This window comes from Schistocerca nitens, chromosome 8 (assembly GCF_023898315.1).
Source record: "Schistocerca nitens isolate TAMUIC-IGC-003100 chromosome 8, iqSchNite1.1, whole genome shotgun sequence".
Classification (NCBI taxonomy): domain Eukaryota; kingdom Metazoa; phylum Arthropoda; class Insecta; order Orthoptera; family Acrididae; genus Schistocerca; species Schistocerca nitens.
In genome coordinates this window covers 596,421,002-596,434,855 of record NC_064621.1, presented here as the reverse complement: position 1 = coordinate 596,434,855, position 13,854 = coordinate 596,421,002, and the positions used below count along the sequence as shown (strand labels likewise).

Below are 13,854 nucleotides of genomic sequence, written 5' to 3'. Positions count from 1 at the left end.
TCCAGAACCTCGTCTATAGGTCTGAGAATGTTCACCGATTAGGGAACGCGCAGCTCCTTGCAGGCATAAATACTGGACTCGATCGACCCAAGGACCAGTCTCAGGTAGCACCTGAAGAAGACAGTGAGGCACGCTGTTCAAATATCGTGCTGAGTGGACGTCCAGAACCTCGTCTATAGGTCTGAGAATGTTCACCGATTAGGGAACGCGCAGCTCCTTGCAGGCATAAATACTGGACTCGATCGACCCAAGGACCAGTCTCAGGTAGCACCTGAAGAAGACAGTGAGGCACGCTGTTCAAGTATCGTGCTGAGTGGACGTCCAGTACCTCGTATATAGGTCTGAGAATGTTCACCGATTAGGGAACGCGCAGCTCCTTGCAGGCATAAATACTGGACTCGATCGACCCAAGGACCAGTCTCAGATAGCACCTGAAGAAGACAGTGAGGCATGCTGTTCAAATATCGTGCTGAGTGGACGTCCAGAACCTCGTCTATAGGTCTGAGAATGTTCACCGATTAGGGAACGCGCAGCTCCTTGCAGGCATAAATACTGGACTCGATCGACCCAAGGACCAGTCTCAGGTAGCACCTGAAGAAGACAGTGAGGCACGCTGTTGAAATATCGTGCTGAGTGGACGTCCAGAACCTCGTCTATAGGTCTGAGAATGTTCACCGATTAGGGAACGCGCAACTCCTTGCAGGCATAAATACTGGACTCGATCGACCCAAGGACCAATCTCAGGTAGCACCTGAAGAAGACAGTGAGGCACGCTGTTCAAATATCGTGCTGAGTGGACGTCCAGAACCTCGTCTATAGGTGTGAGAATGTTCACCTATTAGGGAACGCGCAACTCCTTGCAGGCATAAATACTGGACTCGATCGACCCAAGGACCAGTCTCAGGTAGCACCTGAAGAAGACAGTGAGGCACGCTGTTCAAATATCGTGCTGAGTGGACGTCCAGAACCTCGTCTATAGGTCTGAGAATGTTCACCGATTAGGGAACGCGCAGCTCCTTGCAGGCATAAATACTGGACTCGATCGACCCAAGGACCAGTCTCAGGTAACACCTGAAGAAGACAGTGAGGCACGCTGTTCAAATATCGTGCTGAGTGGACGTCCAGAACCTCGTCTATAGGTCTGAGAATGTTCACCGATTAGGGAACGCGCAGCTCCTTGTTGGCATAAATACTGGACTCGATCGACCCAAGGACCAGTCTCGGGTAGCACCTGAAGAAGACAGTGAGGCACGCTGTTCAAATATCGTGCTGAGTGGACGTCCAGAACCTCGTATATAGGTCTGAGAATGTTCACCGATTAGGGAACGCGCAGCTCCTTGCAGGCATAAATACTGGACTCGATCGACCCAAGGACCAGTCTCAGATAGCACCTGAAGAAGACAGTGAGGCATGCTGTTCAAATATCGTGCTGAGTGGACGTCCAGAACCTCGTCTATAGGTCTGAGAATGTTCACCGATTAGGGAACGCGCAGCTCCTTGCAGGCATAAATACTGGACTCGATCGACCCAAGGACCAGTCTCAGGTAGCACCTGAAGAAGACAGTGAGGCACGCTGTTCAAATATCGTGCTGAGTGGACGTCCAGAACCTCGTCTATAGGTGTGAGAATGTTCACCGATTAGGGAACGCGCAACTCCTTGCAGGCATAAATACTGGACTCGATCGACCCAAGGACCAATCTCAGGTAGCACCTGAAGAAGACAGTGAGGCACGCTGTTCAAATATCGTGCTGAGTGGACGTCCAGAACCTCGTCTATAGGTCTGAGAATGTTCACCGATTAGGGAACGCGCAGCTCCTTGCAGGCATAAATACTGGACTCGATCGACCCAAGGACCAGTCTCAGGTAGCACCTGAAGAAGACAGTGAGGCACGCTGTTCAAATATCGTGCTGAGTGGACGTCCAGAACCTCGTCTATAGGTGTGAGAATGTTCACCTATTAGGGAACGCGCAACTCCTTGCAGGCATAAATACTGGACTCGATCGACCCAAGGACCAGTCTCAGGTAACACCTGAAGAAGACAGTGAGGCACGCTGTTGAAATATCGTGCTGAGTGGACGTCCAGAACCTCGTCTATAGGTCTGAGAATGTTCACCGATTAGGGAACGCGCAGCTTCTTGTTGGCATAAATACTGGACTCGATCGACCCAAGGACCAGTCTCGGGTAGCACCTGAAGAAGACAGTGAGGCACGCTGTTCAAATATCGTGCTGAGTGGACGTCCAGAACCTCGTATATAGGTCTGAGAATGTTCACCGATTAGGGAACGCGCAGCTCCTTGCTGGCATAAATACTGGACTCGATCGACCCAATGACCAGTCTCAGGTAGCACCTGAAGAAGACAGTGAGGCACACTGTTCAAATATCGTGCTGAGTGGACGTCCAGAACCTCGTCTATAGGTCTGAGAATGTTCACCGATTAGGGAACGCGCAGCTCCTTGCAGGCATAAATACTGGACTCGATCGACCCAAGGACCAGTCTCAGGTAGCACCTGAAGAAGACAGTGAGGCACACTGTTCAAATATCGTGCTGAGTGGACGTCCAGAACCTCGTCTATAGGTGTGAGAATGTTCACCGATTAGGGAACGCGCAGCTCCTTGCAGGCATAAATACTGGACTCGATCGACCCAAGGACCAGTCTCAGGTAGCACCTGAAGAAGACAGTGAGGCACGCTGTTCAAATATCGTGCTGAGTGGACGTCCAGAACCTCGTCTATAGGTCTGAGAATGTTCACCGATTAGGGAACGCGCAGCTCCTTGCTGGCATAAATACTGGACTCGATCGACACAAGGACCAGTCTCAGGTAGCACCTGAAGAAGACAGTGAGGCACGCTGTTCAAATATCGTGCTGAGTGGACGTCCAGAACCTCGTCTATAGGTCTGAGAATGTTCACCGATTAGGGAACGCGCAGCTCCTTGCAGGCATAAATACTGGACTCGATCGACCCAAGGACCAGTCTCAGGTAGCACCTGAAGAAGACAGTGAGGCACGCTGTTTAAATATCGTGCTGAGTGGACGTCCAGAACCTCGTCTATAGGTCTGAGAATGTTCACCGATTAGGGAACGCGCAGCTCCTTGCTGGCATAAATACTGGACTCGATCGACACAAGGACCAGTCTCAGGTAGCACCTGAAGAAGACAGTGAGGCACGCTGTTCAAATATCGTGCTGAGTGGACGTCCAGAACCTCGTCTATAGGTCTGAGAATGTTCACCGATTAGGGAACGCGCAGCTCCTTGCAGGCATAAATACTGGACTCGATCGACCCAAGGACCAGTCTCAGGTAGCACCTGAAGAAGACAGTGAGGCACGCTGTTTAAATATCGTGCTGAGTGGACGTCCAGAACCTCGTCTATAGGTCTGAGAATGTTCACCGATTAGGGAACGCGCAGCTCCTTTCAGGCATAAATACTGGCCTCGATCGACCCAAGGACCTGTCTCAGGTAGCACCTGAAGGAGACAGCGAGGCAAGCTGTTGAAATATCGTGCGAGAACGACGCGAACATCCGGCTGGAGTCCCGAATATCCAAGATGTCAACAGATCGGCGGGACAGCATGAAGAATGTTCCGTTTGTTTGCGAGCATTATAAAACGAGCAGTCAGAAACGAGATTGAGCTATTTCGTTAATGTAACAAGCACAATACCGACATTGTTTCCTCATTTTAATCATAGTTATTTAAAGTTTTTTTGTGTCATAATTCTGTTTTGTAAAAGGTAACTAGTTAACTAGTCACAGTCCACAACAAATTATTTTGTAAAAACAGAGATATACATGAAATTTATTCGCGGTTGCGAATATGGGCGACCATCAGCTGTATAATGAAATGACCACGGTGAAAATTTGTGTCGGACTGTGACTTTAACCCTGATTTCATGACGGCTGTGGTCACCACAGTGCCTGCATGCGTGTCCGAGGGAACGTTGCTTAGTAGTTCAGAACAACAGAAGATCTGCAATATCGAGAAAAGATAATTGTAATACATTCTATTTACATTTTTGCTGCGGTACGCCTAATCTCTTCAGTTGTTCACTGATTGGTTCAAATGGCTCTGAGCACTACGGGACTTAACATCTGAGGTCATCAGTCCCCTAGAACTTAAAACTACTTAAACATAACTCACCTAAGGATATCACACACATCCATGCTCGAGGCAGGATTCGAACCTGCGACCGTAGCGATCGCGCGGTTCCACACTGTAGCGCCTAGAACCGCTCTGTTGTTCACTGAAAATGCCACACTAAAGTGCAGTTCTTTCGTAATTAATAAATATGTTTAAAATTTATTGTCTCATAGATGTGGCTCTTAATCTCAGTTGTATTGGCTCTGAGCACTATGGGGCTCAACTGCTGTGGTCATAAGTCCCCTAGAACTTAGAACTACTTAAACCTAACTAACCTAAGGACATCACACACATCCATGCCTGAGGCAGGATTCGAACCTGCGACCGTAGTGGTCGCGCGGTTCCAGATTGAAGCGCCTTTAATCGCGAGGCCACTCCTGCCGACTGTTGTATTGCGTTGTTTTGTTTTGTCAGATGACAGTCACCAGATAGTCAGTGTTTTGTTCCTGGTTGCACCTAGCTACTCGAGTAAACATGGCTGGCGCAAGGCTTACATTCGATGAAAGGAAGTCAGTTTTGAAGTGGTATTTTAAGTACGAAAACATTAATGAGGGTCAACGCCAATGGCGAAATCAGTATCAAACAGAGACACTTACACGTTTAACGATTCGACGCATTCGAAACAAATTTTAAGCCGAAGGCTGTGTTAAAGATCTGGACGACCTGTAACAGTAACAAGTCCAGCTAACTCCCGCCGTGTGTTACAACAACTCACTCGCTCACCACAGAAGTCTGTGAGACAGTGTGCCCGTGAAACTGGAGCGAGTGCTCAAGTGTTCAGCGAATTTTGAAGACAGCAAAGTGGAAGTGCTACATCCCACGATTGCTACACGCAATGAACGAGGACGACCCAGATCGTAGAATGTAGTACTGCGAGTGGTTTACTAACATGGTGCGCAACGATGAAGAGTTTACAGAGATGATTATTTGGTCTAATGAGGCACAGTTCAAACTAAATGGTACAATAAATTGCCACAATTGCATCTACTGGGCCGCCGAAAATCCGAACGTCCATGTAGATCAAAAATGGTTCAAATGGCTCTGAGCACTATGGGACGCAACTGCTGAGGTCATTAGTCCCCTAGAACTTAGAACTAGTTAAACCTAACTAACCTAAGGACATCACAAACATCCATGCCCGAGGCAGGATTCGAACCTGCGACCGTAGCGGTCTTGCGGTTCCAGACTGCCATGTAGACAAAGCCGTGAAATTGCCAGGAGTAAATGTGTGGTGTGGGGTTGTCTTACCGGGGCTTGGACCATTCTTCTTTGGTGGCACAGTTACCGGTGAGGTGTACCTTCAGAAGCTTCAGACATCCATTTTACCTGTCATCCGAGACTTGTACGGAGACGAGTTTACTTTTAACAAGATGGTGCCCCAACCCACTACCAAAATCGTGTTAGGGCGTATCTCGACGAAAATCTACCAGAAAGATGGATAGGCAGTAGAGGTGCTGTGGAGTATCCAGTACGTTCCTCCTCTGGACTTTTACTCGTGGGGAACACTAAAGGACGTCGTTTATCGACAAAAGCCACGCACATTGGATGAACTTCGAGAATCCATCGTACATTCATGTGCAAATATCCAAATGAACACGTTCCAGTCAGTAGTTCGTGCTGCAGCTCGGCGGCATCGTTTGAGTGTGGATTTTAACGGTAACCATTTCGAACACCTACAGTGATATCTTTAAGTTGGACTTTAAGCTACACTTTCACCAAAAATGAGACAACTGCGTCAATTAGTTTGCAAGTTATGGACTTTTAAAGAGTGGATAAATTTTTTTGGACCCCTCTGTATTTGTTCCCACTAATTCCCTGTTGATGACAGTTATTTGTTTATAAACTCACACTAGACGATCCATCGGCTGATATTCTTGTCAAACTGCTGAGGTCTTGCTGCTGCTGCAGGGCGGATACAGCAGTCAGCGGCAGAAGGAGCAGTTGGGGGTCGCTAGGATTCTGGATTCTGGATATCAGCACAGACACGAAAACGGTGATCATAGGAACAAACGAGTAATGCCAGTTACATCGCTGCAAAGAAAGGTGTTGCTTTGCAGAGCAGTTGTGGGATGTTCTAAGGAGTAATGATTCGCGCAACATAGCGTAACTGTAGCGGTGCGTATGAACTTCGTGGATGCCAGACGGACAGCTATCACAATAAGGCTTGGCGGATAGCGTGTGACGGTCAAGGGTTGTATCTGAGGTCGGCCCATTACGTTTGATCTAAACGTTGTAGAATGTGAAGAACCTTGTGCCATACGTGAGCTAGAGTTGAGTTCTTACCTAAACAGTGGTGCGGCAGTTTTGGTGCACTGCACAAATGACGTAGTAAATACTAGGGCTACCGGCAGTATTGATAGAATTGATAGGGAAAGAGACATAAATGAATGTGTAAGAGAGGAGTTGGGATCCTACGACTTCTCTTCGTTTTTTGTTTAGTTATTTATTTTGCACATAATTAGAACCGCACATCATTCAGTGTTCGTCCATTGTGTGTTTTATATCCGTACAGAATATGAATTGCAAGTAATAAAAATTAATTTGTCATGTAATTTGTGCCCTTTTATGTAACCTAAGCAGTTCCTTTTGATGCAAGTACAGTTTGCAAACACAAACATAAAAATATATAATAATGTTATTATTGCTGTTATTTTTACTCAGCAAAACGTTCTTCATCGTGATCAAAGGCTAGAGTGTCCTGTTATTATTGATAAGTGCGGAAGTTGTTTATGAATGAGAGAAATATGTTTTATATCATGTCGGCGAAGTATTTAAACGATGCTTGATATATTTTGGTTTTGCAGTTTCTTACTTTACCTTTCTGTTGCAAAAAATTGCGTTTTCTATATGATAAATCTGTATTGTTTCTTTATTTTTAGTATAACATCCCTCTGTTTCACGTTGCAAATTAACAGTTTTATAATAAAACCTTAATTCATCGTTGACAATTTATCTTGCTATCAATAATGTTTATTCTTAAGTAACTAACGGAAGGGTAACTATGAAGAACAAAAATGTTCCTCATGTCCTCCGGCCCTTTACATACCCTCAGTCAGCTTCTAAAGGGTTCACCGCTTCCGATTTTTAGGGGAATCTAGTAAGACATTGATCATATACGTAAGGAAAGCGTTCGTTATGAGGTAACGTCCGATCCGTATGCAGCACACCTAACGTACAGGTAATGCACGTGCGACCTTAAATGACGAAAGCTACTGGAAAAACTACCCTAGTCTACACTCATTTTGGTAGTCTGCGGTAGCCTATGGTACACTGATGAACCAAAATATTATGGTTGTCCGTCTTTGGAACGCAGTAGATCACTGATCCTGCGTATCATGGATCGGACACTTTGTTGGTAGGTCTGTGAAGGTATGTGGCATTAGATGTGTATCACGTAACAGGCCACTGACTTGTGTACGCGGTGATGGCGCCAGATAGCGACGCAGATAAGTTTCATAGGATTTGGCCGTCCGGACATCCACTTGAGTTCACTACAACGCTCCTCAAACCACGGTAGCACGGTTCTGGCTCCGAGACACTGACAGATAGATGTATTGTTGAAAGATGACATCGCCGTCGGGAAATAGATCAAGCATAAAGGGTTGCAGGTGGTTCACGGCAGTCAGCGTGTCTTCGATTACTGCAACAGGTTCCATGCAAGCGCAGGAGAACGTCTCCCTTAGCATAACACTGCTCCCACCAGCCTGCGTCCGTGGTGCGCAGCTCCATTCGAGCCGTGGTTCACGTTGACGATAATCGACGTAGTGTAGCAAAAATGTGATTCACTCGAATAGCTGACACGTTTCCATTGATTGACAGTCGAATCCCTATCTTCCCGTGCCCACTGCAATCGTAATTGTTGATGTCGTTTGGTCAACATGTGGACACGTAGGGGTGCTAGCTCCACGTTCAACAATGTACGGTGAACTGTGTGATGACCTCAACCCACAGAAAAAATAATTATCAAAATTTGAACTGTGAAGTCATCCAACATTCTAGTTAGAAAACCACACTCTTTGTTATACTTCTCAATTGGTCACGATCCCTCTTTGTTTATGAACTGAAAACTAATATTCACGAGAAACTGCTCTGAAATTAACCTGAAACGACAAAATTGTGTATATATTCTCTGAAACTTCAAAGACATCTAAGACAATATCTGAAAGGAATTAGAAAAAGTGACAAAATTTCGTGAACCACACACAATACTGTTAATAATTGCATGAACACTGGGGGGGGGGGGGGGGGGGTCACCATACACCTACCAACTTTTTAGTATGACCAGTGTCCAGTGTCTCTTAATATTGTGACTCGTAGCAATACAATATCAAAAACTTTTATTACTGGGTAAACAGTCCCTACGTGATTTGACAGCTGACGTTTATAATTCACGCTCACGTCAAGAAATGCACCAATACGGGAATAGCAACTTTTACGTTATTGGTCAGAAAGCAATCAACTACGGCGGTCGCCGTAATTTTCGCGCGACGCCATATTTCGCGACAAAATAGTCTTATTAGTCACTGTCATATATCTAGTCTCATAACAATACATAAAAGTACATAAAATAACTACAATAATTTTGACATGCAAGGAGAATTAGTTGTAATGAGAGGAAGAAATTTATATTTACTAGTGTTGCAACAATGACTACTAGGCAACGTTTAATTCACTGATTGTAATTTTCTTTTCGTTAGCAGAAAGCAAGCATAAACTAAACAAAGAATTTATTTCAGTAGAGTCTGTAATTCTTATACTTTTAATAGAGAAAGAAAGTTTCTAGATCAGGGGATAGCGCTCGGCGAAATCTCTTTTTGTTTCATACTAAGCGTTGCGTTGGGCAGCACGATGTCGGCAGTTGACCGGCGTTGCTTGGTGAAACGTTGTTGTGATGCCTCGTGTGAGGAGGAGAAATGCGTACCATCACGCTTCCGATTTTGATAAAGCTCGGCTTGTAGCCTATCGCTATTGCGGTTTATCGTATCGCGACATTGCTGCTCGCGTTGGTCGAGATCCAATGACTGTTAGCAGAATATGGAATCGGTGGGTTCAGGAGGGTAGTACGGAATGCCGTGCTGGATCCCAACGGCCTCGTATCACTAGCAATCGAGGTGACAGGCATCTTATCCGCATGGCTGTAACGGATCGTGCTGCCACGTCTCGATACCTGAGTCAAGAGATGGGGACGTTTGCAAGGCAACGACCGTCTGCACGAACAGTTAGACGACGTTTGCAGCAGCATGGAGTATCAGCTCGGAGACCATGGCTGCGGTTACCCTTCATGCTGCATCACAGACAGGAGCGCCTGCGATGGTGTACTCAACGACGAACCTGGGTGCAGGAATGACAAAACGTCATTTTTTCGGATGAATCCAGGTTCTGTTTACAGCATCATGATGGTCGCATCCGTGTTTGGCGACATCGCGGTGAACGCACATTGGAAGCGTGTATTCGTCATCGCCATACTAGCGTATCACCCGGCGTGATGGTATGGGGTGCCATCGGTTACACGTCTCGGTCACCTCTTGTTCGCATTGACGCGCACTTTGAACAGTGGACGTTAAATTTCAGATGTGTTACGACCCGTGACTGTACTATTCATTCGATCCCTGCGAAACCCTACATTTCAGCATGATAATGCACGACCGCATGTTGCAGGTCCTGTACGGGCCTTTCTGGATACAGAAAATGTTCGACTGCTGCCCTGGCCAGCACATTCTCCAGATCTCTCACCAACTGAAAACGTCTGGTCAATGGCCGATCAACTGGCTCGTCACAATACGCCAGTCACTACTCCTGATGAACTGTGGTATCGTGTTAAAGCTGCTTGGCCAGCTGTACCTGTACACGGCATCCAAGCTCTGTTGGACTCAATGTCCATGCGTATCAAGGCCGTTATTACGGCCAGAGGTGGTTGTTCTGAGTGCTGATTTCTCAGGATCTATGCACCCAAATTGCGTGAAAATGTAATCACATGTCAGTTCTAGTATAATATATTTGTCCAATGAATACCCGTTTATCATCTGCATTTCTTCTTCGTGTAGCAATTTTAATGGTCAGTAGTGTAATAATCTGCTCTTTGTCAAAGTTGCGTATGTCAATGGATTTCCCCATTTGCAGCCCATGTCTTCGCTAGGGTGATCCCCCGTCCGTGTCTGCTCCGGTTACGTGCTTTTGTTACTGCGTCTCGTGCCCACAACCCCACCAGGCGGAATCCAGTGTGGCAGTGGACGGTGGTCACAACGTTTGGGATCATCAGTGTAGTTTTTTTTATAGCTCTACTGTAGAACTCACCCAGCAGCGCGACGGCGGCGGCCGAGGAGAGTTCGCTGCGGGATCGGCAGAGTCGGGCGCCCTTGGCGTGCAGCCGCCACAGCCGGTACACGTCCCGGAACACCGCCCACACCTGCCGGCACGTAGACGTGGCCACGTCTCTCAGGCTGCACTTCACACCGTCAGTCTACTGAGTGCTCCCACGGGAACAGCCAGTGTCTCCAGTGGTGCGTCACAGAGCAAGTTCATCTGTTACCCTAGGTACCTTGAAACACTTAAAGTTTTATTCATCGTTGATCCATTATGGATCGTGGGACGACGGCTGGCATGAACTTCTTGATGCAATAATTTGCCAACAGGCGTATGTATTGTAGAAATTTATTTTATTTTACGAACTTCTATGTGCTGCCAGTTTCGGCTCTCCGTGCTACTCTATCCTGTGCAAGCTTCATCTCCTCTTCCCTACTGCCGCCTACATCCTTCTGAATCTGCCTTAGTGTATTCATCTCTTGGCCACCCTCTACGATTTTTACCCTCCACGCTGTCCTCCAGTACTAAATTGGTGATCCCTTGATGCCTCAGAACATGTCCTACCAACCGATCCCTTCTTCTGGTCAAGTTGTGCCACAAACTTCTCTTCTCCCCAATTCTGTTCAATACTTCCTCATTAGTTATGTGATCTACCCATCTAATCTTCAGCATTCTTCTGTAGCACCACATTTCGAAAGCTTCTATTCTCTTCTTGTCTAAACTATTCATATTCCGTGTTTCACTTCCATAAATGGCTACACTCCATACAAATACTTTCAGAAAAGAGTTCCTGACACTTAAATCTATACTCGATGTTAACAAATTTCTCTTTTTCAGAAACGCTTTCCTTGCCATTGCCATTCTACATTTTATATCCTCTCTACTTCGACCATCATCAGTTATTTTGCTCCCCAAATAGCAAAACTCCTTTACTACTTTAAGTGTCTCATTTCCTAATCTAATTCCCTCAGCATCGCCCGACTTAATTCGACTACATTCCATTCTCCTCGTTTTGCTTTTGTTGATGTTCATCTTATACCCTCCTTTCAAGACACTGTCCATTCCGTTTAACTGCTGTTCCAAGTCCTTTGCTGTCTCTGACAGAATTACAATGTCATCGGCGAACCTCACAGTTTTTATTTCTTCTCCATGGATTTTAATGCCTACTCCGAACTTTTCTTTCGTTTCCTTTACTGCTTGCTCAATATACATATTGAATAGCAACGGGGAGAGGCTACAACCCTGTCTCACTCCCTTCCCAACCACTGCTTCCCTTTCATGTCCCTCGACTCTTATAACTGCCATCTGGTTTCTGCACAAATTGTAAATAGCCTTTCGCTCCCTGTATTTTACCCCTGCCACCTTCAGAATTTGTCAAAAGCCTTCTCCAAGTCTACAAATGCTAGAAACGTAGGTTTACCTTTTCTTACTCTAGCTTCTAAGATAAGCCGTAGGGTCAGTATTGCCTCACGTGTTCCAACATTTCTACGGAATCCAAACTGATCTTCCCCGAGGTCGGCTTCTAACAGTTTTTCCATTCGTCTGTAAAGAATTCGCGTTAGCATTTTGCAGCTGTGACTTATTAAACTGATAGTTCTGTAATTTTCACATCTGTCAACAGCTGCTTTCTTTGGGATTGGAATTATTATATTCTTCTTGAAGTCTGAGGGTATTTCGCTTGTCTCATACATCTTGCTCACCAGATGGTAGAGTTTTGTCAGGACCTGTTCCTCATAAACAGGTTTCTTAACAGTCGGGCAGACGGGCAGACAAACGGACAAGAAAGTGATCTTATGAGGGTTCTGCTTTTACAGATTGAGGTACATAACCTTAAAAATGCGTGTAAAACCATCAAAGCTTCCACAAGAAAGAGAATTTGTATCTTAACACATCGACAGTCGTCCACGCAAGAAGCAGACCGAGGCTGAGCAAAATCTCCCGCGTCAATTATTAATAAAAAATGTAAGAAATCAAAAACTGAATGTCAGTGTCGTAATCAGTTCTTCTTCGTGCTCAACTTAACATGTATGTTATTTCTTAAGTATTGATTCGTGGCACTGCATTGTATCCTTTGATATTTAATAAGCCAAGAGGAAGTAGTTTTGAAGATGAAAAGTAGTAATTGAGTATTACTCGTTTCTTTAAATATTTATGAAGAAATTAATTTCAGTTGTGTGTTGACGAGACATTAAATCAGTTATTCATATACACTAAAAGAAGTATTTCAAATGAAAGTAGCCAGAAAAGTGGGAAATATCTCTCGTTTTAAAACAGTAGAGCGAAACTCAGAGAACCAGGCACTCATTTCAATATTAAGTATTATCAGTGATTGGCTAAGAAACACGATTAATCGAAAGCTAAATTTACGACGACTTCAGACAAGCATTCTAACCTTGAGAATATTTTATGCCCTATTCTGTCTCAGGGAAGTCGAATCTAAAATATATTTAAATAAATAAAGAAGTTAGACATAAATGATCAACGAATTCATACAGTACAACAGGTATTTACATACAGTCATTAAAAATATTAAAATAAAAAAACTGAATGAGAACTCCAATTGTCCTCTGTAGCTGTATTTATTTAAGTCTATTAGAGACTCATATAACTGGTTTCGCAACTTTTGGTTGTTTCGTTGATTTGGGGGAGGGTACCAAACAGCGAGGTCATCGATCCCGTAGGATGAGGGAAGGATGGGGAAGGAAATTGGCCGTGCCCTTTCAAAGGAATCATCCCAGTATTTGCCTGAATCGATTTAGGAAAATCACGGAAAACCTAATGAGGATGGCCGGACGCGGGTTTGAAGCGTTGCAACTTTTAAGTTACATCTTCTGGTGTACATAATGCATTACAGAATGCCGCAGAGTAACAGCTGGCGTGGCTAGGCCAAATTCTCAGCCTTTTACCGTTGATAAAAACCATCGTCAGTGATGAGTGTACAGTCTGTGTTGAAACCTCTGTCACCACCTTAATGATCAGAGTATGTTCCTGTGGACTTGTGTCAAGCAACGGACGATGCCACTCGTAAATGTTATCAAAATAAAAGTAGTCGTAGCAGCTGACACCTCGTAATTTGTGTTGTCAGCTGCTACTATTACTTCTATTTTGGTGACAAACACACAAGAGCGAACTGAACATTTTCCTGGAAAAGATTTACGAGGGACATAGTCCGCGGCTCGAGATAAGTCCACAGGAACATACTTACATCGTTAAGGTGGTGGCAGTTACAGATTTCAACACAGACTGTAGACTCATCACTGACGACGGTTTTTATCAACGGAAAAAGGCTGAGGACAAGGCCTACCCACGCCATATGTTACTCTGCGGCATTCTTTAATATACCACTAAACCATATGACATAGCATTATATACACCAGAAGATGTAACTTAAGACTTGCGAAACCAGTT

General features: G+C 45.1%; 1 protein-coding gene across 3 annotated transcripts in view; it reads right to left on the bottom strand.

The window, feature by feature from the left end:
• Window positions 1-13,854, bottom strand: part of LOC126199215 (ras-related and estrogen-regulated growth inhibitor) — a 197,929-nt gene that overhangs the window by 13,549 nt on the left and 170,526 nt on the right. For all 3 annotated transcript variants that reach the window (XM_049935994.1, XM_049935993.1, XM_049935995.1), the window contains one exon: window positions 10,438-10,549. In XM_049935994.1, the coding sequence (XP_049791951.1) occupies window positions 10,438-10,549 (112 nt within the window). The remainder of the gene's footprint in view (window positions 1-10,437; window positions 10,550-13,854) is intronic.